General features: G+C 49.9%; 5 protein-coding genes across 5 annotated transcripts; 2 read left to right on the top strand and 3 right to left on the bottom strand.

Annotated features, from left to right (window-relative positions):
- Positions 1-202: 202 nt before the first annotated feature.
- B0J16DRAFT_264478 (muts domain V-domain-containing protein) lies at positions 203-3,339 on the bottom strand (the record flags this gene model as incomplete). The annotated part of the gene is made up of 3 exons (XM_046123359.1): positions 203-2,857; positions 2,930-3,250; positions 3,295-3,339. The coding sequence occupies 3 exons, from the start codon at positions 3,337-3,339 to the stop codon at positions 203-205; spliced, it is 3,021 nt and encodes a 1,006-aa protein (XP_045984852.1).
- Positions 3,340-6,044: 2,705 nt separating this feature from the next.
- B0J16DRAFT_338400 (uncharacterized protein) lies at positions 6,045-7,851 on the top strand. The gene has a single exon (XM_046127445.1). The coding sequence runs from the start codon at positions 6,416-6,418 to the stop codon at positions 7,436-7,438; it is 1,023 nt and encodes a 340-aa protein (XP_045984851.1). The 5' UTR covers positions 6,045-6,415; the 3' UTR covers positions 7,439-7,851.
- Positions 7,852-9,873: 2,022 nt separating this feature from the next.
- B0J16DRAFT_104574 (glycosyl hydrolases family 38 N-terminal domain-containing protein) lies at positions 9,874-13,483 on the top strand. The gene is made up of 2 exons (XM_046121323.1): positions 9,874-12,042; positions 12,090-13,483. The coding sequence occupies exons 1-2, from the start codon at positions 10,255-10,257 to the stop codon at positions 13,440-13,442; spliced, it is 3,141 nt and encodes a 1,046-aa protein (XP_045984850.1). The 5' UTR covers positions 9,874-10,254; the 3' UTR covers positions 13,443-13,483.
- A 296-nt stretch (positions 13,484-13,779) lies between these two features.
- B0J16DRAFT_104613 (kinase-like domain-containing protein) lies at positions 13,780-15,268 on the bottom strand. Its single transcript, XM_046121324.1, has 3 exons — positions 15,063-15,268; positions 14,458-15,010; positions 13,780-14,403 (listed from the first exon to the last, which is right to left on the bottom strand). Exons 1-3 carry the CDS (start codon positions 15,180-15,182, stop codon positions 13,868-13,870), a joined length of 1,209 nt encoding a protein of 402 aa, XP_045984849.1. The 5' UTR covers positions 15,183-15,268; the 3' UTR covers positions 13,780-13,867.
- Positions 15,269-16,055: 787 nt separating this feature from the next.
- B0J16DRAFT_302564 (uncharacterized protein) lies at positions 16,056-21,858 on the bottom strand. The gene is made up of 5 exons (XM_046124637.1): positions 21,587-21,858; positions 20,804-21,425; positions 20,251-20,734; positions 17,924-20,154; positions 16,056-17,870 (listed from the first exon to the last, which is right to left on the bottom strand). The coding sequence occupies exons 1-5, from the start codon at positions 21,599-21,601 to the stop codon at positions 16,483-16,485; spliced, it is 4,740 nt and encodes a 1,579-aa protein (XP_045984848.1). The 5' UTR covers positions 21,602-21,858; the 3' UTR covers positions 16,056-16,482.
- Positions 21,859-24,480: the final 2,622 nt, after the last annotated feature.

Here is a 24,480-nt window from a genome sequence, read left to right as displayed (position 1 = left end):
AAGAGCTTTTTAACCCTGAATTTTCTGTTGACACACACATTATCACCCTATGACGGATGTATCTTCAATCACATGTTTTGGCAAGCTGTTCTCCGATCATCAAGCTAACAGCCATTGATTATAGGTTTCTATGAACTTTTTAAGATATCTTAATCCTAGATGTTGTATTTTTCGCCTTGTGTTGTGTCTCTTTCCAAACCATCTAATCCTGACCTGCTCTGGCTTCACCTGATCCGTTTGGCTCAGGAACGTCATTGTGTAATACCTGTCTTGCTATGTCAATAGCTTTGTCTGGCAGTCCAGCCAGTTTCGCAACTTTCAATGCGTGGCTTTGTCTGTTAATGCCTTTCTGTAGTTTGTGATTGTAGAAGAAACTCCCTTGCCCATCCTCTACTACGTCGGTGCAATATGTCTGAACGATGCCCGCCTCTGTTGAACACAATCCCTCGGCTGCGGCCAAGTCTGCCACAGAATGGAAGTGTGTTGCGAACAAAGTGCGGCATTGATTGACAGTCGCCAAGTGATGAAGACATGCGAAGGCGACGGCTGTACCATCCTCGGGCGTCGTACCTCGACCGATCTCATCCATGATGACGAATGATCGGGATGTTGCCTGCTTGAGAATAGCTGCCGTCTCCAGCATCTCCACCATGAAGGTGCTCTGATCTTGATACAAATTGTCGGCCGAGCCCACACGGCTAAATATGGCGTCTACTATACCCAGCTCTGCGTACGATGCAGGCACGTAGCAACCGATCTGAGCCAAGATCGTGATGAGAGCGTTTTGGCGTAGGAACGTGCTTTTACCTGCCATGTTGGGGCCTGTGATAAGCCAAATACGGCCATCTTTAGGCGACCCAACCAAACAATCATTGCGTACAAACCCTCTTCCCTGCTCGAAAAGACCACCTTCGACAGTGGGATGCCGCCCTCCCATGATGGTGTGACTAGTCGTGTTGTTCATAACGGGCCGCACGAGGCTTTGTTCTTGAGCGAGCTTGGCGAAGGACGTCGCGATATCGAGTTCGTCGAGGACGGCGGCATTGCGGCGTAAGTTAACAATGTTCTTAACGACATGCTCTCGAAGAGAGTGGAAAACGGCCTGTTCCTCGGCACGAATCTGTGCACGAACCTGATCCAGTCGCTGCCCTAGATGCGTCCACGCAGTGATGTGGAAAGATCGTGTGGAACGACTAGACGAAAGAGCTTGCACATCAACAAGATTCCGAGCATCTTTACCCTTGATGTGAGCAATATGACCGAGTCCGGGTGTCCATCTGAGGGACAGACTTGGGGCGTTGAGGGATTCGCGCAGACTTTCGTTGAGGGCTATCTTTTCCTCTATTAGAGTTGCTAGGTCAGCATGAAGCCGTTTCAATGTCGGACTAGCAGCAGGTTTCATGATCCAAGCTTCGTTGTCTTCGGCGTAATAGTCGCGGATACTGGCGGGCCGTTTTCGCTTGCCTTTGGGAAGAGAAGCTGCATCATCCAGTGATCCCTCATTACTGACGACATCTTCGGCAAGAGCTAGCATCTGGCTGGTTTCAGAGTCCTCTACTTCATGCTGCAACTCAATTCCATCTTCGTCAATAGCATCCCTGATACGTTGAGCAAGCTTCAACGACTTGGTCATACTGATTCGGGAGAGCAATGAAGTCAAGCAAGGGGACTTGACTTTGCGAGATGGTGTATTGGCCTTCTTCAGCAGGTCCACAATCTCCCTAGTTGCGTCAATGGTACTGGCCAGGCCCAAAAGGTCGTCGGCGTCACCACGACCAAGAGTGAACTTCTGAACAAGGCGCTGGGAGTCATAACTCCTCCGCAACAATATAATTACAGAGTCACAAACGTTTGCATCGTCGATAAACAGAGCGACGAGGTCTTGTCTACCAGTGATAATCTCGAGGGAAGCCGAGGGCGCACTCAACCATTCATTGAGAAGGCGAGCACCACTCTTTGTGACGGTACGACGAATGGCATGCAGTAGACTGCCCCGAAACACACCATCACGAATGGTTTGCTTTATCTCAAGGCCACGTAGGCTGTTCTTGTCGATGGCCATGACCTGCACGTTTTCATTTCTCTGTGGGGGTTGCAATTTTATACTCATGCCTAGCAGCTGATCCTTGACATAACCCAGAAGGAAGCTGGCAGCGTGTACCTCAGCAGAAGAGAAAGCAATCACTTCACTCTCTGACAGGGCAGACTCGAGCATGGGCGCCCAGTTGATTGGGTCTAGTAAGGGAGAGTCATGGAGCTGCGGTGCGTAGGAAATAATTCCACGTTCCTCAGCGAGAGGAGCAAATATGTTGTGATCTGGGAACGCTTGCAAGTCCTGGTCCAAGAGAAGCTCGCGCGGAGATAGTCGGGATAAGATCGCAGGTAAGGATGCAAGATTGGCTTGTTGGGTACAGAAATGGCCGGTTGAAAGATCGAGCCATGCCAGGCCGAGTGGCATGGCGTCTTGAGACCCCTGAGGCTGCCCGACATCTCGGCCAACACCAACAGCTGACGGTACTGTATGGGCTGATCCGGGTTCGGATACGGATTTGTGGTCCACAGGCCCTGCATCAAGAGCCGGCACTCGGCCGATGTTATTATTTGTTTCTGTAGCTCCAAGTCTTTGATCAATATGGACCGCCATCACATAGTTATTTGCGTATGGATCCATGAAGTTCTCGTCTATCAGAGTGCCTGGAGTAACAATACGTGTGACTTGACGATCATGCATCAGCCCACCGGACTTGACTTTTGCCGTAGGGGAGTTTGGAAACTCTTCAGCGATGGCAACATGACGGTTGAGATCTTGGACAAGAATTTTGAGAAACCGATCGAGTTGAAAGAAGGGAAATCCGGCCTACAAGACGGACGATGATGGTGAGATGTCAAGCCATGACAGCGATAGCATGGCGGGTAGCAATGAACTTACCATGGAAACCAAGCCGGCATTTGTTTTCTTGCTAGCAACCTTGATATTGAGCAAGGGCCCATATTCTTCCGCATGCTCGAAGTAAAGCTCATAGAAACCTCCCACCCTTGTTAGTAACACACAGTTATCAAACTTGAGCATGTTCTGACGGGCTTGAAGGACCACGGTAGGGTAGGCGGGAGGATCCTGGGGCAAAGACGGCAGCGGGAGCGGCTGCGGCATAGGCTCTGTGGTCTCATCGTGGGGAGACGAAACCTTTGATGACGTTGGAAGAGGTGATAAGGGCTTCGGCTGAATTAGACCCTGGGGCAATTCAGACAGCTGAAAGGTGGTGGTGGTCTTTTTGCCCCTAGTTTGGAGGGGACGATGGGGAGATGGCACCGGTAGGAATGGACGGATTGAGAAGCCATAACGTAGTGGGTGACCAATATGACGGTGTGTTTGGGGAATTGAGGCAGTGGTAGTAGCAATAGCTGTATGAGTTATAGCTAAAGCTTGGGCCTGAGCTTCAGCTGCATCCTCAGCTTTGGCCAATGGATGCGAAGTATGCAGGGCAGCAACCGAAGCAGAAGTGGAAACAGGCCTAGAGGCTGCTGTCGAGGTTGAGGTAGATGATGATGCCAGGGGCCGCAGATGGCGGATGCCGATTACTGGGGGCACCATGCGGTCGGAGCATGGATCTGAGATGGGCTGTTATGCTATAGTGGCGATGGTGGTGATAACATGTTTGGTGTTTCAAGGAAAGATGGTGCGTGCTGATTCGAGACTTCCTAATTTAGTACAGCGACAGGCTCGGACAGCGGGCGAATTGACTAACCGCCAGCCAAATCAAGTCAGGTCGGTTTATTAATTAATGCAATGCAATGCTGTAAGTTCTTTACATTTACAGCAGGACCAAGATCTGGCGTGCGTTAATATGGTGTCACTAAATGAGATGTGGTGAAGAACATATGATTAGGCGAGAACAAAAAAAGATTGATCGATCATGGCCCACAGCTGAGCCCTTCAAACTCAGAAGGGCTTGCTCCATGATACAGCACAGCAATTTATAGAAACTCCCCCCTAGTAGTTGATTTGCAGAGATCTGATGATAACACTTTCGGTGAGTTACAGCATGTCTCTGCAACAAGACAAACTGATCTCCTCTCTGGTCCTTTGTGGCTTCTTGTGGAGAAAAACGGATATGAGCGTTATGGGGTATCGATCGGTGAAGGAAGAAAAAAGAAAAGACTCGTCTGAGTAGGGGATGTGGAGTTTATGCAGCTACTCTACTGTTGCAGCGGTCTCATCTGATACTGGAGCTATTGCATCTGGATCTACATTTACAGATATAGAAGACTCTGCGAAAGAGATTTTGGTATTCAATCACCAACATTGTAGCATATGTCAGCATAAACATACGAGGTAGGTACCAAGTTTGAGGCTGTTTACAAGCCATTAAATATAGGTAGTACCTAACCTCCACACCTGTCTTAGTCTAGGTCTACCCAGTCAGGCAAGACCCTTCCATCTCCGACTTCACAAATATGGAAAAAGAACGTTCGGCTCGGTAATAGTAGGGACCCTGTGCTCGGATCCCGATCCTGAAGGATGGATAGTTGCCAGGTACTCCAGAGATTTCACGGAGATGGAAAGCGCCAATGCCCACTAACAAGACAGCACATGAAGAAGAAATCTGCCCATGGAGGCGCTGGTCCCGGGACTTCGCGAACAACGTGTGAGTAAACAGCCCAGGTATCAACCGTCTCGAATGACAGGAGCCAATTAATATCGATGGACAGCATTTTCGAGATCTACAGGTCCCGATGCCTTCTGAAAGCATCGGCCCCGATTGTAAGAAATAGAGTTCTCGTCTATAGAGAGAGAGCTTGTCAAGCTTGTGTCTTGTGGTGCCATTAAAGCAACATCATTATCATGTCCATTCCTGGACCATGACGGGAGATGAAGATGCGGCTAGTGAGTGTTAACGGACGGAACTTTTAGGTGCAGCAGGAGCAATAGATGGTACAGTGCGGGTTAGCGCCCCTCCACTTCCAGGTGGAAACCACAGCTCGTGGTCCCATGTTAGCGTCATCATCATCCCTCAACACCAGATGGGCCCTGCAAATCTGCCCAAGCTGCTGGAGAAGACATCTCAAACACTCCAGTCAGTCTGAGAAGCCTGTGCATGTACCGACCGCAATTATGCATGTGTCTCAATTTGATCGGTGGGCAGGCGGTAAAGCATGGGCCATTGATGGACTCCAAAGATGACCGAGTATCGCCAACGTAGCATGGAATCGTCCGCTATCCTCGCTTCCCATGTTCCCAGGGTTCCATCTGGCACAGAAAAGGCAAGGCGACCATGGAAGGGATCAAGAAGAGCCATCGAAATACCAGTTTTGTCACAAAAGGACAGCACCACTTCCAGTTTAAGCAATCATACCAGACAGGGTCAAAGGGATATGGCATGGAATCAAAGCAGGAAAAGAAACGACCAGAGTGAAAACAACACCATTAATGCGAGATACATCACGACACACCTCAAAACAGCGCACACATAGCAACAACATACTATGTACATACACAAGACAACGCATGAGATCCAGAGTCAGCATCAGATCCAACGGCTGTCTCCATGCCAGGGAGCATCCTTGACGGCCTCGGAGATGGCCAACTGGGTCAAAGCATAGTTTTTGCTGTCTGAGGTTGAGGTTGACCTAGAAGTCTACCTTGAACTAGAATTTGCTGCATCAGCCAGCACTTAATTGAGCTGTTCAGTACTGCACTGTGCTGTGCTCCCCATTCCATGGTGCGACAGCATTACTCGAAATCCAGTCCAGCCATAGCCAATGCAGAAGCAGAGACAGCTTGTCTCCAGCTAACAAGAAGATACCGAATACCCAGCGAGTGAGCGGAGCCAGGCGCAGTACAGTCTGTACTGCTAACAACACGATGGCATAAGCATATTTCTTCGCGGGGTCGGCGTGGGCCGATTCTCGAGAGAGCCTCAGCCCATTTTGGATCCGCTGCCACACGACGTCGCCAGACCCCCTGCCCAAACCCTCGGCCACATCTGTCGATTGTGACCTAGCTATATATCCCCTTTGTGCGCTTTTGCTGACCAAAAAGACGCCCCTACCTTTCACGCAACTTTACTGTGTTAACTATATTATATCCAACGAGTTCAGTCTCAATTTATTCGTTCTGTGACTTGCACAAGCACAACCGCTCTGATACAAGCCCCCGCTTATTCACTTACACGCCCGTGTCTACCGAAATCTACAACTACTCTGATATCAACCGCACGATCAAACCGCCAAACAACGCGATTCAAATCTCCGAATTGGCTCCAAAGATAAAAAGAGCAACTTCATCATTGCCTTTACAGATTACATTCAATAACCAACGACCCTGGCACACGGTTTCTCATCGGAACAGTGCCCTGGATAAATCGCACACTATCTACATATATACTCAAAGCCCCAACCCAAACAACTACGCCTTATGGCGGCTATGATGTCGTCTGTCAACCCCTTCACACCGGTGACCCCCCCGCCGGAGAGCCACTCTTTTCCTAAACTTCCTGCCCAAAGGCCGTTACAGAACAACCTCAAGCGCAAAGCCTCTTCACAAGACCCTTTCAGCGGCCTGGCAGGTCTCAACACGCCCACGATGATGGCACCTCCTCCTCCCCCGACTTCGCAACCTAAGATGTCCGCGTCACCAAGCCTTAGCTCAGGGCCAAGCTCTAGCAGCACTCCCCAGTCTAGCGAGGCGACGACACCCGAGATTCCCAACATCCCCGGTGCAAACCTCGACCCCAAATACCTCGCCATGGTCTCTCGTATTGCCGCCTATTATCAACAAAGATGCCAGGCAGTAGCAAACTACCAGCAACAGCGATGTCAGGCTTGGGCCAACATGCATAGGCAGAAGTGTCAAGATATGATGCAGGCATCTATGCTAGTGGTGGCTTGGTATGTGAGAGATCGCATCCAGCGCAGGCGGAGAAGGGAGAAGCGCCAATTTCGGTCTGGATTGAGACGCAGGACAGATCAGAATAAGATCGCTCGAACTGAGGTTGTCCGTCGCTGGGTCAAGCAGATTCCCGATGGACCAGAATCACCCAACAACCCCATTGACACCCAGCTTGCCGACCGAGAAGAAGCCGAGTTCTCAATGGATCGCGAGACACACCCAGATAAAGACACCAAGCTGTTTGAGATGGCCGATAATCTTATAAAGAGCCAATACAAGAAGATAGAAGTACCCATAATGGGTGTGCTCAACTTTGATGAGAGCGACAATGAAAGCGAGAGCGACCTGGACGAGCCAGAGCAGTACGAGGAAATGGATGAAGCAGAAGACCCCGCCGAGGATGACGAATATTACGAAGTGGAAGATGACGAACTATATGACGACGAGGACGAAATTGAGTATACAGGAGATGGCGCCTCAGAGGTTGTTCATCACGGCACAGGTACTGGCTCAGGCAGCCGAAACAACAATCTCAGTGAATCCTCATGATAAGCCAGCCGCCTTACTCTCAACGACCCAACAACGAGCCCCCTCTCAGAGGGGCGGGTGGGACATCTCATTAATGACAACGACAAAGACAAAGACAAAGCATCAACCTATTGCCAGCAAATTACCCACAATGGTGGAAACGTTCAGGACCGGGTTTTGCTTTAGGCAGCGGCGCAATCTGCAGGCGGACAACGGTCCACACATCAAGTTTCACTGGAGTTAAGGGCATCTCACATTCTTATTACTTTACGGCATTTACACCTGGATGATACCTTTTACTGGCATGGGATATTTAGGTTTATTGATATATTTCTCGCACAACTTTATAGGTGTACCTGGCGGTGAATTTGGTGGACAACGTACGTTGTGGGTGTATGTAAATATTCTGATCAACATAAACGAAGATATTCACAACTGGCTTTTTCAATCGCTCCTTGACCTTGTGAATGCAAATATGATTATTATTTTTAGCTGCCGGTTTATCCACACTTTTGCGATATCCAATCTGGAGTGAAAAGCACAAAGTCTTTGGGCTATACCAGGTCGTGAGAACGGTCCTAGCAACGCAAGTGCCCTTACAGACAGACGGTACAGTGTCCAGAGCAAGCGGTGATAACTAAAGGAGGGGGAGATACCAAACAGGTGAAAAAATCGAATGGTAAAAGGCAATTATCGTAGCATTTCGTTGTGCCGTACTGCTTGGGACGGCGCTTGTGCGTACTGTACGGAGTAGCCGGAAGCGGAACAGGTCATGATGGGTGAGAAATGGTTCGATACTTGCTATTTAGGGCTGACTGCTGGGTACTGGATGCTAGGCATTGGATGGGATGCAAATGCTGAGTCAACCGGTGAGAGGCTTGATGCCAGCAGAACACCCAGGCCCTTGCTGCAGACGAATGATAGGACGGGGAAGTCTCATGAGAGAGATTCCGCAGCTCTCTTCGGCTATGGTGGCTTCTATTTCATGGATTTGTAGCATTAGTAGGGGCTGAAAAACATTCACTGCCTAAGTATTAACTCTTACTCCGGCTACGGTCTTCTTTACCTCGTGACAATGCCATTAGTCCAAGTGTCTCGCTTTTACTTCACGGCTCGACTTTCTTATAGTATCTGTAATAATTTCGATTTATTCGCATGATGTTCTGGTAAACTTCTGAAGGCCGAACATATGTACGTCAGTCTCTTCACCGAAGTCCAATACCTTGATTACTCGCTAGTGAAACAACTCTAATAGCACCTAATTTGTCTTGACATTCCAACCCAATACGTTATTGACCAGACCGTTTGCTTCTAGTAACTTGGACTCAAGTCATGAAACCTCTGGTAATTCGCAGTCATGGGTAACATAAAAGTTGGGCTCTCGATTAGCCGTCGTCAAGGAAACTGACAATAGTATCAATCCAAATCCCCCTCGCCACGAGACTGTCCTAGGTAGTATGGGATATTTTTATCGTAGGAAGGTAGAATGGTATTCTTGCCTGTTCTTGATTCGGCCGGTTTTCACGGCTCGTGCCTGGCATCATTGCATAACTCAGAGCTTCGATAAGATGGCAAGAGCTTGGTCTTTCCATCAAAGCAGTCTTCAACCAAGGTCAACCGTGGCTTCCAACAAGGTAGGTACCTAGGCAGGCAAGTGTTCATCTATTACATCAGAAGCTGGTAGGTCTCTGATGCTTCGTACCTTAACCTTGACATTCTTCTACCTGACCATACCTCTCGTTTTCGCTACCTAACAAACAACCTTTCATTAACATTCCATCCTCGCTCTCAGTCTGTTTATGTCCATCCGCAATCGCCTTGCCGATCATTTTTTGGGTCGTTGCTTTGTCCAAAACCACTATCGAGATCTTTCTGCATATTGTCGGCCGGGAATCGAAATATTGGCACGATGAGGTACGTGACCTTAGAATTATTTGTGAAACAACATGTTCAACCTCTTGAAAGCCGGCTCCATCTCCCCCGCATACAAAAGCACCCCAATACCCGATCAGTGAATCACCTGGGCCCATTCCATCCTTTGCTTGGCTTAGAGGATTGGTCGTTCCGAGTCTAGCGGGCCTCTACCCCGGTTGCCGTGCCGCAAGTGTGTCAATCCCTGTAAAGGGACTCGACGAGAATGGAGCTTCTCCTTGTAGCAGTCCCCCGCTTCCACATTGGCTTGGCGCTTGATCCACCTCGACAGAAAGGCTTCCCCATCATCAACGCAGCGCAGTGCACATTTATTAATATCAACATTCCGATCGGCAGTCACAGCATCCACTCTTTGGAGCTTGTCCGAGCTCACTTGACCTAGCACAGAGCTTAACACAGAGCTTGCTTTCCGCGCCTACGTTTCACACACATACATACGTGCCGTACTACATCCATCAACAGCGAACTCAGCAATACAATAACAATTGATTCTCCTCTTCTTTCCGTGACGTGCTCCATCTTCATCTATCATCGTTTTCTCTCCGCTTGACGTCATCTTTTATTGTCAAGCGTCTGCTCACTATACTTCAGTAGTATCAACAATACGTTCGACCGCGTGTCGTCGACTTCTGCAGCTTGTCCTCGTCATTCTCCCTCTCCAGAAGACCAGCTTCGAGTCCCACGATCCGGAAAGCTGCGACGTATCTCGAATCGATCAGCCCCTCCTGCCCCAGGACATCCTGACGTCTTCACTATGGGTGGCGGTAGCGAACCAAAGGGAAATGACTCTTCCTACCCTCTTTTCGCCGAGCGGCCCGTCGGCGTTCCCAAAACGAGCATTCTGAAGGGTCGCATTGAACCGTTCTATAAGTCAGGACAGTACTATAAGGTCAATCTGCAGGCGTATGACACTCCGTCCTTCGAACGTGAAGCTATTGCTAATTGTTATAAGGAACATGTACAATGCAAGATACTCAGGCAAACCTCATGTGCAGCTCTTCGTCTGGGACGCACCAGATCTTTCACGTCCGACATTTGAAGAGGCTGTCAGCCACGAATTCAGAGAAACTCATACAGGAACTTCTTTTGGTCCTTCCTGGTCCACTCATTGGTTCAAGGTTGTCCTGCGCATTCCCAAGAATATCAAGGACGAGGAGCTCATCGAGCTACACTGGGATGCCAGCAATGAGGGCACTATCTGGACTGAGGATGGCGTCCCTATTCAAGGCCTCACTGGTAGTGGGGAGCGCATTGAATGGATTATCCCCGACTCATTCCGCGATGGTGAAGAACATACCATTTATATCGAAATGGCGTGCAATGGCATGTTCGGAAACGCCCCCAATGGCACGACTACCATTGCCCCACCGGATCCTAACAGACGTTTCAACCTCAGCAAGGCCGATATCGTGGCTGTCAATGTGCCAGCTCGCAAGCTTCACATAGATATCTGGGAGATTGGCGATGCTGCCCGAGAGCTTCCTGAAAATTCCGCCGAGCAGAACCATGCTCTAGCTGTGGCTATGAAGATCATCAACACTTTCGAGGTCGATAACCAGGATTCCATCCTCAAGTGTCGAGAGATTGCTCGTGAAATTCTCGGTCCCGATGTTGACTCTCATAAGGTGTATGAAGTAGGAAAGGACCCTGTCGTATTCGGAATTGGTCATTGTCACATTGACAGTTGCTGGCTCTGGCCCTGGGCTGAGACAAAGCGCAAGGTTGTCCGATCTTGGACGAACCAGTGTGACCTCATGGATCGCTACCCGGAAGCCAACTTTGCTTGCTCCCAAGCTCAACAGTATAAATGGCTCAAGACATACTATCCCGCTGCGTACAAGCGTGTCAAGCAGAAGGTAAAGGAGGGTCAATTCCATCCTATTGGTGGCAGCTGGGTTGAACATGACACAAATCTGCCCAGTGGTGAATCGCTTGTGCGACAGTTCTTCTATGGCCAGCGGTTCTTTGAGACCGAGTTCGGTTCTCGATGCCGCACATTCTGGCTTCCTGACACTTTTGGTTATTCGAGCCAACTCCCTCAGCTATGCCGGCTGGCCGACATGGATCGTTTCCTAACCCAGAAGCTGAGCTGGAACAATATCAATAACTTTCCTCACACGACATTCATGTGGGTGAGTCCAGATGGAAGCCAGGTGATTTGCCACATGCCTCCTTCCGAGACATACACAGCGAATGCCGACTTTGGTGACCTAAAGAGAAGCATTGAAAAGCACAAGACAATGCGAGTTGACAGCACGTCTCTCCTTGTCTTTGGAAAGGGTGACGGTGGCGGTGGCCCAACCTGGCAACACTTCGAAAAGCTCCGTCGATGTGCTGGAATCAGCAACACTATCGGTGGTATTCCAAAGGTCAAGATGGGCTTGACTGTCGATGACTATTTTGATCGCCTCAACCAGAAGGCCACCGAGTTTCCTACCTGGTATGGTGAACTGTACTTCGAACTTCACAGAGGAACGTACACCACACAGGCCAACAACAAGTACTACAACCGAAAGGCCGAGGTGATGCTACGAGACATCGAGCAATTAGCTACCTTCGCGTCGATCAAGAACAAGAAGTATAAGTACCCAACCAAGGACCTAGATGATATGTGGGAAGCCGTCCTCCTCTGCCAATTCCATGACTGTCTACCAGGAAGTAGCATCGAGATGTGCTACGATGACTCTGATAAGGTTTGTATCTGCATAACCACCCAGGAACCTGATTAACCGTGTTTTAGGTCTACGCTGAAGTTTTCGAAACCGGCAAACGTCTTATGAACGAGTTGTACGACTCACTCAATGTTGCTAGCCAGTTTTCGTCCTGTCTCAACGAAGCGGTCGCCATCAACACTCTGCCCTGGCACCGGAAGGAGCTTGTAGAGCTTTCTGATAGTGAAGTAGGTGTCGCTTGTGGCGATGGCCAACTGCTGGCTCTCCGTACGTTTAAGGTACAGGAAGAGAAGCCTGCCGTGACCGTAATGGAGCAATCAACGGACGTTTATGTTTTGCAAAACGATCAGCTTCGTGTTGTCGTCGAAAACGGTGTCATCACATCAATTTACGACGTTGATAACGACCGTGAAGTTATTGAGAAGGGCGGGGAAGCCAACAAGTTTGTCATATTTGACGATATTCCGCTTTACTGGCAGGCATGGGATGTTGAAGTATACCATCTCGATGCACGCAGAAAGGTCGAATATGGCAAGACCAAGATCTTCGAACAGAAAGCTCATCGAGTTACCCTTGTTACCGAGATCAAGATCAGCGAGAACAGTTCGATCAAGTCATACACCACCCTCTCAGCAGCTCTCAAAGGCCAACCTTCTCAAATTGATGTCAGAGCTGACGTCAACTGGCATGAGGATTCCAAGTTCCTCAAGGTTGAATTCCCTGTCAACGTTGTCAACACCGAGGCCTCTTACGAAACTGCTTTCAGCATTACGAAGCGGCCAACTCACTACAACACAAGTTGGGATATGGCTAAATTCGAGGTGTGCTGCCACAAATTCGCTGATCTCTCAGAGAATAACTACGGCGTCTCCATCCTGAATGACTGCAAATATGGCTTCGCGACCGCAGGCAAGATGATGCGACTGTCACTTCTTCGATCGCCAAAGGCCCCTGATGCCAATGCAGATATGGGACGTCACACGATTCGATGGGCGATCCTTCCCCACAAAGGCAGCCTATCCTCAGCCACGGTCAAGGCTGCGTATGCTTTCAACAACCCCTTGAAGCCTGTGACTGCTTCCAAGGCCGCCCTCGAAAGCGTTTCGAGTGCGCCGATCAAGCTTGTTAACACTGATGAATCCCAATCCCTCGTGCTCGACACCATCAAGCGAGGTCAAGATGATGAAGACGTAACCAGAAATGAGGGTCTTCGCGTGAACAAGGGCCAAAGCATTATTCTCCGTGTGTACGAATCCTTGGGTGGACGTAGCCGTGGCACCATCGAAACAATCTTTGACGTCAAACATGTCACCAAGACAAACATCCTAGAGGACGACCTGGAAAAGATCGAGATGGAAGATGGCAAAATCCCTATCACGCTGCGACCTTTTGAAGTTGCTACCTTCAAACTCCAGCTGTAGAGCGACGCAGAGTTGGAGGACTGCGTTTGTACAAACCCAGAACCCGCACGTTGGGTTATTGTTTGAAAGACCAATGAACCAGTTAGTTTCGGTCCGTTTCGTTACTTGACAGAATGAGATTTGGGCGGTAATCGGAACATTCCATGCGAAAAGGGCATCGGTAGTGGCACGGTTGGCAAAGGAGCTGAGAATAGCATGATTCGAAACAAGGACTTGACGTTAGTCGATTATCAATAAATGGCTCTATCATGGCACTTCCTGAAACGCCACTTCCTCAACGTGAATTGATACTAGTAAATATTCAAGCCAAGATGATTACATCCTCGACCACCACAAGATCCGCAAGGAGATGTCTTTCCTGGTATCCATAACTCTTCGCTCTGTAGCACAGTAACCTTGAAATCACACACGCACACATGTGCTACCTAATGAGAATCATCAGGCAGCTCCTCAATAACTGTCTGGACCATTTGGATAAGCTCGTTAATGTCAGGCCGCTCCGCAGGCTCGACGCACAGACACTTCCTCACGACTTCGCGAATAGGCTCACTAATCTCGACGGTTGGTGCTTGTTGTTGCTGCTGTCCTTGCTGTGGACGCATGCTGTTGGATCGCTTGACACCGGCAGGGCCCTCATCAGGGAAACGCCAGTCGCCACCCAGGACGCACAGGGACAGAGTACCACCGGTCTCATCAGAGCGCATCTCGAAGGGCGACTTGCCAACGAGGCAAGCGTAGAGTGTGCACCCCAATGACCAGATGTCAACTTTTGTGTCGATCACCATGCCAGTCTGGACATCGAAGAGTTCAGGCGCACGATAAGGCATTGTTGAATGCTCAGCAGCCGTGTCTTGGATCTGAAGGGCAAGAGATTGTGATGTTACAGGTATGGGTGAGGGTGCGACGGAACCAAGATCCATAAGAATTGGAGTTGAGCCAGAATCATCAATCATAATGTTACCTTTAGCAATGCGTTAGTATGTGAAACGATAATCAAACATTATGATCAGCTTACCTGGCTTGATATCTCGGTGGGAATAGTGCTGAATTGACCTGCCACCGTTAACTTGGTTTTCGCCTTCCAGCAGACCTCGTTCTTGTTCGCCTTCTTCCTCCTCCTCAGTCCGCTTGCCTCTTGTATTATTTCTCTCGCCATTGTTCAGCTCGTCTTCTTCTCGACCCATATTCATGCGCTCCACGGCAGGCTTGTAGTCGTGCATGGCACGAAGAGCCTTGCACACACCGAGGAAAAGTAGCATGAGGCGGCGCTCAGGGAAGCGATCGTGGTTGACCAAGTTCGCATTGATCATGTCCTGGAGATTGCCGCGCTTGTAGTACGGTAGAAGCACATAAACTGTTTTCGTAGACTCGTCGGCACCACGTTCAGTCGCAACAGAATGGTCAATGGCAGAAATGATGGTCGGAACGTGGGAGAAGAGGCGGTAGGCGTCGACTTCGCGCATGGCCTGCTGGACTGATTCGGCACCAAAGGGACATCGGATCTTCTTGAGGGCGAAGAGTTCGTGGGTAGAGGTGTCTTCGACTAGGTAAACGTAAGAGAAACCACCCTGGCACACGTCAGCAATGGATTACTCGGAAGACCAAGGGTTATAAAGTTACCTCTCCGAGAAGCCTTAGGATCTTGAAGCTTCTATTATTGATCTTGAGATTTGGGTTTCCAGGGAAGCAGTTGAGGCAGTTCCCGAAGGAGTAAAACAGGTCAAGGAGGACTTGCGCCATGATGAATAGTGGCAGATGTGATAGCTCGTGGAACTAAAGGTCTCCTCGGATCGTATTCGATCGCCTTCCGGCTGCGAAACAAGTTCTTCAAACTATCAAAGAACGGTATGCGAAAGAATGGGGAAAGAGTTTCGTGCCGTAGTCAAGATATGGATCGGCAGGGACAAGTGTGGTTAGAGACGTTGGTTGGTATCGCGGTCGTAATTGGCTAGATGACGACACTGGTGGTGGTAGCGGTATCGGATTGTCCTGTATCCTTCACAATGTGGTAAAGCAAATCTGCGGGTAGCTTGTAAAGAACGATACAGTGTCAAAGAAGGGAGGTGAAAGATGGAATGCCGAGATTGTGCTAGCTGATGTTGATTGAACTGAGGTGAGGTGAGAGGTCCCAGAGTCTGAGCCACCTTAGCCCTGAAACGAACGCCACGACTTACTGCTGTACGTACCTGCCTTGATTTAGCTACTAAGGTACCAGCGGGCAGGCTGCCTCCACTACCATTCATGATCGTACAAAGTAGTCTTGATCTTGGAACTCTGTTTCCTCGTACAAAACAAACCTTTACTACTCCTCGATAAATCACACGTTCATCTGATAGAGCGTTAGCCAATGACACACTCACTATTAACTTGGAACATAATTTATTATCGTTAGAGGATAAACTCAGAGGTCGATACTGAAGTTCTTGGTGGAGTCAATGAAGCCACTAGTCTAGCTCCAGGTAGTTCGACTCGCTACCGTTCGGATGGAGTGGGTCTTACTTCTGATTGGCTGAAACTATATCTCGTTGAAAGGTGGATAATTGCCTTTCTTGACTGCAATATCAAAGTCAACAACCAAGATCAGAGAACAGGATCACATAGTGCCTAGTATGTACAAAAATGAATAATAAAAAGGGATATAATCATCATATCTGGCGTTTCTTGATTCATCTAGGTATAATAAGTTAAAGGTTCAACGCTATACTTCCGGTGCCTTTTTGTAACAATACTCGAACAAAACCACTTCTGTCTGTATACCTGTAACTTCCCATGAAAATACCCAAGTCGCTAACCCTGCCCGAAGATGCAATCGAGCCTCCCAACAATCAATGAACCCCCATCACACTCGACTTCCAAAAGAAAAGAAGAAAAAACAACTATTCCCTCTCAGGGTTGTATATAACTAGAATAGGTTGCGCGGATCAGGTCGTTGAACCAAGCAAAACCATGTTCAACCATTGACCTTGTGCCTGTCTTATCAATTCCCCACCCTCACCTAACTCGGTTATAGGCAGATCTTGATATTGCCTTGTGCGTTCATCTACGACAAGAGGTTTCGCAGTGAAGGGCTGGCACTTGCTCCGCTCGCCGGGCGGTTCTGTGGTGGTGGAAGCCCATTTCGAGAGCTTGGCGGACTCGTTTGAGGAGCGGTGTACGGAGGTCTTTGCGAGTGCATTTCGCGAGGATAACCATCTCCTCTAGGTGGTGGAGGAGGCGGTGGTGCCCCGTTGGTCAAGGTTGGTGGAGGTAGATGTGCTGGGGGCCCAGGGCGCCCATGATGTTGGTACGGGTGAGCGTATCTAGATGGAGGTGCTGGTCCGTTGAGTTGCCGGGGAGATGGAGGCAACCCATTAGTGTACGGGGGTGGAGGATGACCGCCGTGATGGTTTGCAGGTGGTGGTGCAGGCGGTGGAGGTCCAACAACAGGTGGTGGCCGCAAGGAAGACAAGTTCGACATCGGCGGTGCGTTATGCATAGGGGGAGGGGGAGGTCCTCCATTTATATGGCGAGGGGGCGAGCCCTGCTGACTTGCGGGCCGTCCCCAATCGCTGTATGCTGGTCGATGAGGGGGCGGAGCCGCATAGGCGTGAGGAGCTGGCGGCCGGGCTCCAAGGGCATGATCTGCGACAAGCGCAGGCGCTTGCATAGGTGGAGGTCCCGGCTGGGTATGACCATGAGTATGCCATGCATAAGAGGGAGGATGCGATTCACGATGAGCAATCATCTGTGGCGGGCTGCGTAGAGGGGGTGCCGCAGTGGCTGGCATGACTGCCTCGGGAGCGAGAGGTACTGGAGCCTCGGTCACAACAGGTGAGCGTCGTGGCGGATGTGCCTTCGCAGCAGGCTGGGCTTTGCGGCATTTGTGACATTGAAATCGCCGCTGTTCAACGAACTTCTGCGCCTCGCTTCCGAGAGTGCCGTAATGGCCATTGGTAAGTTCACGTTCTTGTGAGTTGTCGATCGGGTACCACCTCGGGCTGACGTCAATGCCACAAGTAATGCAAACCTTCCCACCTGGCTGTCTGGGATCTGAGGCGGTTTCTCCTGTCTCGCCATTACGCTGCTGGCTCGTAGGAAGAGTGGTTGTAGAAGATCTACGTCCGCCAGGCTGGGTCGCAGTACTAGTTAATTTCGCTGCGTTTGCCATGAGGTTGGCCTTGCGAGCGGTGCCTGTCAGGGTGAGGTCCGCTTGTTTGAAGTTCTGTACGTAGAGTTGCAATGCGTTGAGTCCCGAGTCATCCACAGTGTCGTGCATATGATGAACAGTAGTCTTGGTGGGAGCATGCTCCTTGCACCATACGGTTGCCGACATGGTACCACTCTCTCCATTGACGGTCACAATATTGACCTGGTCTCTCCGAGAACTCTTCACAGGGGCAATTTCGAACCCAAGAATATGTCCCTGTTGCCGTGCACATTCTACATGTACTAAAATTCGAGTCAGCATATATAAATCACGTCGTTTTGCCACATAAACTTACGGGGGGTGCGACACTGGTGACAGGATACACATGCGCCTTCAGTCTTGTTGCAGACTTGGCAGGCCTCGTTGTATCGGGTTCTGGGAATTGAGGGGATGCCCTCTGACGGTTGTAATGCCTTGGCGTTGCCAAACTTCACTTCTGGAGTCCAGACAGCGCAAGTAACATGGACCCAGTTGTTATCGGCGGTTCTCTTGAGTGGCTCTCGAGGGTTGACTGGTCGGTTCATTTCCTCTTGCTTTTTGCGGTAAAAATCTGCAGCTCTTCGAGCTTGTTGGACTTCCAAGCGCTCCCTTTCGCGGTCTTTTTCTGACATCTTCTTTTTGTGGTGTGTCAATTTTGGTTGTTCCACGAAATCATGTTCCGTATGCTCATGAGGACAGAGAACACATTTGTAACGGATCGAGACTTGGGGGTTCTTGTCGTTGACGCACATATCGCACGTCCATTTCCCAGAATTCCGATGATCCATGACACCATAGCAGTTGCGGTGTACTGTTAGGCGACACTCTCGACATGACAGGTGCTGATCCCCTTGGGGTTCTAGTTCACCACAGACGGCACAAGGCAGGACTCGAGGCTTTGGCATTTCGGGAACTGTAACGCTTTCCACGCTCTTGTCCTTCTTCTTAGACGTGGTAGAACCGGCGGCGCTAGCGGTATCGGAATGGCCATTGTCGGCATCCTTATCTAGAGGCGTACCCTTAAGCTTCTTTCGTGGCGGTTCCTGTGTGCTAGTTGCAGCTGCCGGCGTTGCTGAAGGAGTTGACGCACGTTCTGGGGTCATCATTCCCATTTCCTTGGCGGCCTGCAGTTCTTTAAGAAGTTCCTCATCTTGCTTGCGCTTCCAGGCTCGGCCACCTGACTGGGCCACCTTCTTGGCCACTTCTTCCATATCCTCCCATCGAATAGCATACCGTCGCCATAGTTCGGCACATCGGCGGCATAACGCAACAACCCGGTCTTGGCCTTTGTCCTTGTTCGAATTCTTGGAGCCACTATCGTTGACGACACCGGGTATGGGGTTCGGGGCCCGTCTCCACTGCCGTGATGAGGTTGTCGAGCAGAACTGGCACACGAATCCTCGTTTCTTCTGATTCGCCTTTTCAGTATCGAAGGCGGAATCGTCTTCGTTGTCCGCGACGTCGTCAGCAAGCTTGTTAGCGGCGGCTTCCGCGCGTTTGGCCTCTTTCTTTCCTTTTCGACCCGCCGTGTTCTCCAGAACTTGTAAACCGCGTTCTGACTTTTTCCAGGCATAGTAGTAGCGAGTCACCATGCCGTAGTGCATGGACTTCACATGTTTTTTCACAAGGAAGAGTTCAGAGCCATATTTTATGACAGCTTCCTCAAACTTCTTTTGTTCTGCTGGTGTTAGTTGGGGATCTTTGAATTCCGCCTTGTCCTTCTGGGTAAGAGCCTTGAGGGCGCGTTTAGTGTCGAATCCAGTATGGTATAATGTATCGGCAGCAACATCCTGGAGGTTTGTCGAGCGTTCTGGTAGTCCAAGATCCCGGGCCATTCCCTTAGCCTTCTCCATGTATTCGTTGATGTCCTTCTCTTTGATGACGTCCTCTGAGGGGGGTATCCACATGGGCTTCGCAGTACAGTTGGGATCGTCTTCATCATAATCCTCGCCCCGAACCGTGTAACCAGGAGGCATATCCTGAACCCACTTCGGTCGCTTGCCTCGCGAGATCTTCTCAGCTTCAATCGCGGCCAAAGCTTCCTTTGACTTGGTGTCTTTCTTGCCACTTTTCTTGATTTCGAGTGGCTTAACATACTCTACCGGCTGTCCTGGCCACGGCAAGACTGTCGCTTGGTTCCTGGGTCCAATCCTTGTAGCCGCGCGAGGATGGATTCTATCGTCGTAATCAAGTGCATCCTCAGGCTTGCAGTGCATTCCCAAATAGCGGTAAGGCCAGAGCGATGCCTGGTAAATCTGCTCTGCGGTGCCTTCATGAGGAGCATGGTCCTCTTCTTCCGGACTCGTGCGGGTAGTATCAACACCCTGCATCTCCTCATCCTCTTCGTCCATTGGATCGTCATCGTCAGCATCGTGGGTTGGATCATTCACATTAGGAGTGTTGCGGGCCTCCAACTTTCGCTCCTGCGCACGACTGCAAGCAGCACATGACCATGCGAAACCTCTCGAAGGCTTTTTCAGTAGAGGCGGATTCACACAATTCATATGATATGTGTTTTGGCATACGGCGCAGTCAACTGAGTCGTTGCTGCAGTGCGCCAATCAAGTCAGCCACTGAACGTGGGTGGGACAGGGACGGGGACGTGGGGCAGTGTAAGTCAAAGTGGTCGGGTGTGGTACGTACCTTGCGCAATAGCCTGTGCATCTCTTGCAGAGCTTAACGGCGCTAGTGAGCTCCTTGCCACGCCCCTGTTCGACTAGCACGTACTTCCAGCGCTCGTCAAGGACCTTTTTCACGTTGGCTGGAACGTTGACAATAGAACGCGTCGGAATTAGGTCGTAGTTCTTCTGAATGTACCGATCATACAGCTTATCGTACCAGAAGCTGTCGGGTGTCTTGCGATAAACGTCCATGTTCTGAATCTCGGCTTTGTGATGAATCTGACATTTACCGCGAAGCGCTGTCAATGGGCTGGTGTCTGAGTGCATAGTCGCAAAGACCATGCGTGTGTCTGTGGACTTTCGGCCAATATCTTTTGGTCGGTAGTACCAATTTATGCGGATTGCTTCCACAGGTCTGCTGTTGTCATTCTGGACATGAAGAAATTCCATGATCCGGCCCAAATAATAGGGCTCTCCAGGTGGCTCACAGACAAGGTACACATGATCTGCATCGCCAGGTTAGCCACATTTGATCTGAATTTCTGTTGGACTTTTTTTTTTTAGAGGGAGGTTACCATTCGGCCCCAAGACCGTGCCATCGTCGGCTACCATCTGGCCATTAACGGGACGTCCTTTGCACTTTTCAAAAGTCAACATGTTGGTGTCGGGCCAGGAAATGCCCGCCGCTGTTCCAAGGTTTGTTGCTTTTTTTGTCGTACTGCTGGTTGTAGTCGATGTCGCTTGGTTAGTGGAACCAGCCGAGTTGCCTGCGACCTTGCGCTTCCGTGTAGGCTGCGAAACAGCCGCCGACTGCGTCGTCGTGGAAGCACTGTTTGAGCCACCTGATTGTTGCTCCTTGGAAGCATTTGCAGATTGCGTAGCTTTGGACTCGTCGGTACCAGCCTTACGCGAGCTGGCACTGGCACGAGGCGCATCGCTGTTCACAGCAGCGCTGGACTGACGAGACGTCTTTTTGGAGTCCCCGTCTTTTTTGTCCTGGTAATAATCATAGACGTCGGTATCAATATCTCTATCCTCAGCGTAGTTGACACGCGATGTGCCGTTCCTATTACGGGAACGAGTGCCATACCCAGCAGCTGCATCTACGCTGGCATCCTTGGCCGCGTTGTCCAGACCTGATTGAGCGATCATTGGGTCGGAAACAGATTGAGCATCCGGGTCTGAGGCTTTGGAGTCCTGAGTGATGTGTTAGAAATCAGGGACAACCGCGCTCAAGACCACACAAGTTGCAGGTGAAATGAGAGGGATAAGACAAGGTCGTATAAACAGAAAAAAAAAGTATACTGGGAAGAAAGCGAGTGAAGGTTTGTGTAAGAGGAATTAATAATTTGACTCACATTTTGTTGTGCCATGACATCCAGCAGAGAATCACTTGCGCAAGAACGAGATGAGGTGAATCGCGTATGAAGGCATGCCCGGAGGTGATGGTTTGATGGCGGAAGCTGCGAGGATGAAATAAGGCAAGTTTAGCTGTTAGCTGTGCTTTGCTGTGCAGTGTAATATGGATAAGATGAGATGGGATGAAAGTTGATCGAATGTGTCAATATGGTGAGTGAGAAGCAAGTCGGCAGAGCTAGAAGCTCGAAATAGATAGTATTTGCTCTGAAAGATGGAGTGAGTAAGGTTAAGAAGGAGGAAGAGGCATGATTCCCAGGCGCCGGGAGAAGAAACGTCCTGGCACTGGCACCCCGAGGCGGCGGCCCTGGCCTGGTCGATGCATCCACTCTGATTACAGTGCACGGCAGGGGTTGGTTTAGAGCGAAGCAGGTAGCGAGCAGGTAGCCACTAATCAGGTGGCGGCTGATGAGCGCCCAGGGAAATGCATTTAGACCTCCAGGCACGATAAACGTTGACACAATTTCTACTTTCAGCATCCTGGTCATCAGCGTTACCTCAAGTCTCCACGGGGGTCCATCTGGGTCTCGCAGCACTGACGAGCCGACGGATCTCAACCCAACTCTGAGGCGTGTCCCATGGGTCCACGGGTCCTCCCACAATGAGAAGAGCAGACCATGCCTTGGGGGGGACCTGGAGCGAGGGTCACCACCGATTGCATTGCATTGGTTTGGTTTGGTCAAGACGTCAAGTCACCTTTTGGTGGGAAAATCAACCTACCTATAATACCTTAGTAGCTTAGGGTTCTGCGAGACTGTTGGAACTGGAATCGGCAAAGTAGGACTGACTACGTGGAACTGAAACTGGAACTGGAAATAAGAACAATACTGTAGAAGCAAATATCAATGAAACGAATCTTCGTACCAAGTCCACCCACGTACTGACATCCTTCACGATATCCCCTTGCCAAGCGTGAACCGGTGTAAGATGGAAGCATCGAAAATTAAACAGGCAGGCAAACCAGGCAGGTTGGTAGCTAAATAGTCGGCAAATTGATCCAGATGGGATATGCACGAATGAATGGATGATGGAACCTTGTCTTGTCTCATTTTTACCTGTCCTTTGCCTGTGCCATCTATCGCGTTGCCTTCAAGTCGCCGGAGATAAAGGTGCAGGCTTTTCGAGAAATTTTCTACATAGGAACGAAGCAATCCATAGCCCTCTCTCACTATACATCTCATTTCGACTTGGCAACCCTTTTCACTCTCCCATATAATGTCATCCCATGCCCAGCCTGGTCCGTCATGCACCACGGACCGGATCGACCTTCACAATGACTTTGTATGTACATTGCCACGACTCGAAAGCCACACTACACTGTACCACTGTAGAAACTCACATATCTGCACACGCGTCGGCTGAGTCGATGTTGTGTGAAGGTTAGGTATGCTTCGATTTCTGTACCGTATTAGCATAAAGTGACGATGTTTAATGGATGGAAGGCTTGTTGCAAAAATGAATGTGAGTTTGGGAAGAGCATGGAGCTTAGAGCAGAGCATGGGGCGCCAAGTCATCGCATTTCCCGTTGCATCTCCCACACCCTTGTACCCTCCCTCCCGTCTTCTCAACCCATCGAATGAATGTTTACAGACTTGTCGCCCGGTATTAAGGCCTCGCGTTCTTGCTTGAGGGTTCACGATGATATAACCGCAGGTATGCTATGCTCATGCCTGTTTTGCGCTGCAGAGAGAGTGCTCATATTACCATCCCCAAAAGCAATGGACGTGGTAAATATTTAGCGTAAAAACTACTAGTACCAATCGTCAAGATGTGACATCCATACACTGACTACGGTTTACCTCTGCCGCAAGGTCTATCGTCAGGTCACCATAAGCTTCAACGGCCACATAATAGACGGTGGGTAGCCCGTGTCGCGTCACTTCTGGCACGCAGACATTAAAACTCGAAGGAAACCGTCACTAGGTAGTTAACCCCTTGGCCGAAATCACCACAATTTCTTGCTTCACTCAGATCACTAGCTCTTTTCCTATCTCTCCACCACCATGACGTCTTGATCAAACGTACCAGCGGCAATCAACAGCGTGCACTGACAAACCGAATTGTCAAGACTGTATCCGTACAGTACTGTACTACAGTAGTTGGTCAATGTTACGACGAAGCTGATGCCGTCCACTGCCGACAAAATGAGTCCAATCAGTTGCTGCGGAGCCTGGCGAGTAGAGTAACACTACTAGTTAGTACAAATAGACAATTCACCCATCGGCAATCCCAGCAAGATCTAGGCCCGTCAATTTCGCGCGAGAAAAAAAAAACGAATGTGCGGTGATGATGTTGAGATCCTCGGGGTCGGGGGGGAGCTGACGAGAGGGAGTCGGCAATAGGGCTAAAGATTGAGCTGGTGTAGTGAACCTTCTCAGCTCCACCAAACGTGGCCGGGGCTCCGGTTGGATGGACAGAAGGTTGCTTGCCCAGAGATGATGCCCTGCAGCGGATCCATCGTGGTACGTACTGCATCTCTGACCAGGATTTGGCTCTAGGTTGGAACGACAGATTCAGAGACAGGTGCTTGTGTCTTTGGCTCTTTGCTATCCTGATGTTCGAGTTCTCTCTCAGGCACGGCCTGGTTTGCCCTCCAGAACAGATTAATTACATTAATGATTTCAATGATGGATGGTGGTGGGCTTACCTAGACCCCCCTTGTTTGGGACTCGACTGGCTTTTTTTCCCGTCTGGCCCATGTCGATTTTGCTTAGTAGCTTACCATATCGGACGTGAATGTCTCAACTCCCTCGTTGCTACAATTTACCCAAGTGCTGGCATCATTACAGCAATCTCAAATAGAACCTGTCACCTTGAGTCTGTGACCTTTTTATCA

The sequence above is a fragment of the Fusarium flagelliforme genome, assembly GCF_020744385.1.
Source record: "Fusarium flagelliforme strain FIESC 12 MPI-CAGE-AA-0113 chromosome Unknown B0J16scaffold_3, whole genome shotgun sequence".
NCBI classification, from domain to species: Eukaryota; Fungi; Ascomycota; class Sordariomycetes; order Hypocreales; family Nectriaceae; genus Fusarium; species Fusarium flagelliforme.
Note: the sequence above shows the minus strand (reverse complement) of the source record. Positions and strands in the feature narration are given on the sequence as shown.

Excerpts from the sequence above, each read along its gene's own strand:
- B0J16DRAFT_338400 (XM_046127445.1), top strand. The coding sequence starts at position 6,416 with ATGGCGGCTATGATGTCGTCTGTCAACCCCTTCACACCGGTGACCCCC.
- B0J16DRAFT_104574 (XM_046121323.1), top strand. The coding sequence starts at position 10,255 with ATGACACTCCGTCCTTCGAACGTGAAGCTATTGCTAATTGTTATAAGG. Across the intron at positions 12,043-12,089 it reads GCTACGATGACTCTGATAAG|GTCTACGCTGAAGTTTTCGA; the intron begins GTTTGTATCTGC and ends ACCGTGTTTTAG.
- B0J16DRAFT_104613 (XM_046121324.1), bottom strand. The coding sequence starts at position 15,182 with ATGGCGCAAGTCCTCCTTGACCTGTTTTACTCCTTCGGGAACTGCCTC. Across the intron at positions 15,011-15,062 it reads TCCTAAGGCTTCTCGGAGAG|GGTGGTTTCTCTTACGTTTA; the intron begins GTAACTTTATAA and ends GACGTGTGCCAG. Across the intron at positions 14,404-14,457 it reads CCACCGAGATATCAAGCCAG|GTAACATTATGATTGATGAT; the intron begins GTAAGCTGATCA and ends GCATTGCTAAAG.
- B0J16DRAFT_302564 (XM_046124637.1), bottom strand. Across the intron at positions 20,735-20,803 it reads CACGGTCTTGGGGCCGAATG|ATCATGTGTACCTTGTCTGT; the intron begins GTAACCTCCCTC and ends CTGGCGATGCAG. Across the intron at positions 17,871-17,923 it reads TCACCAGTGTCGCACCCCCC|TACATGTAGAATGTGCACGG; the intron begins GTAAGTTTATGT and ends CTCGAATTTTAG.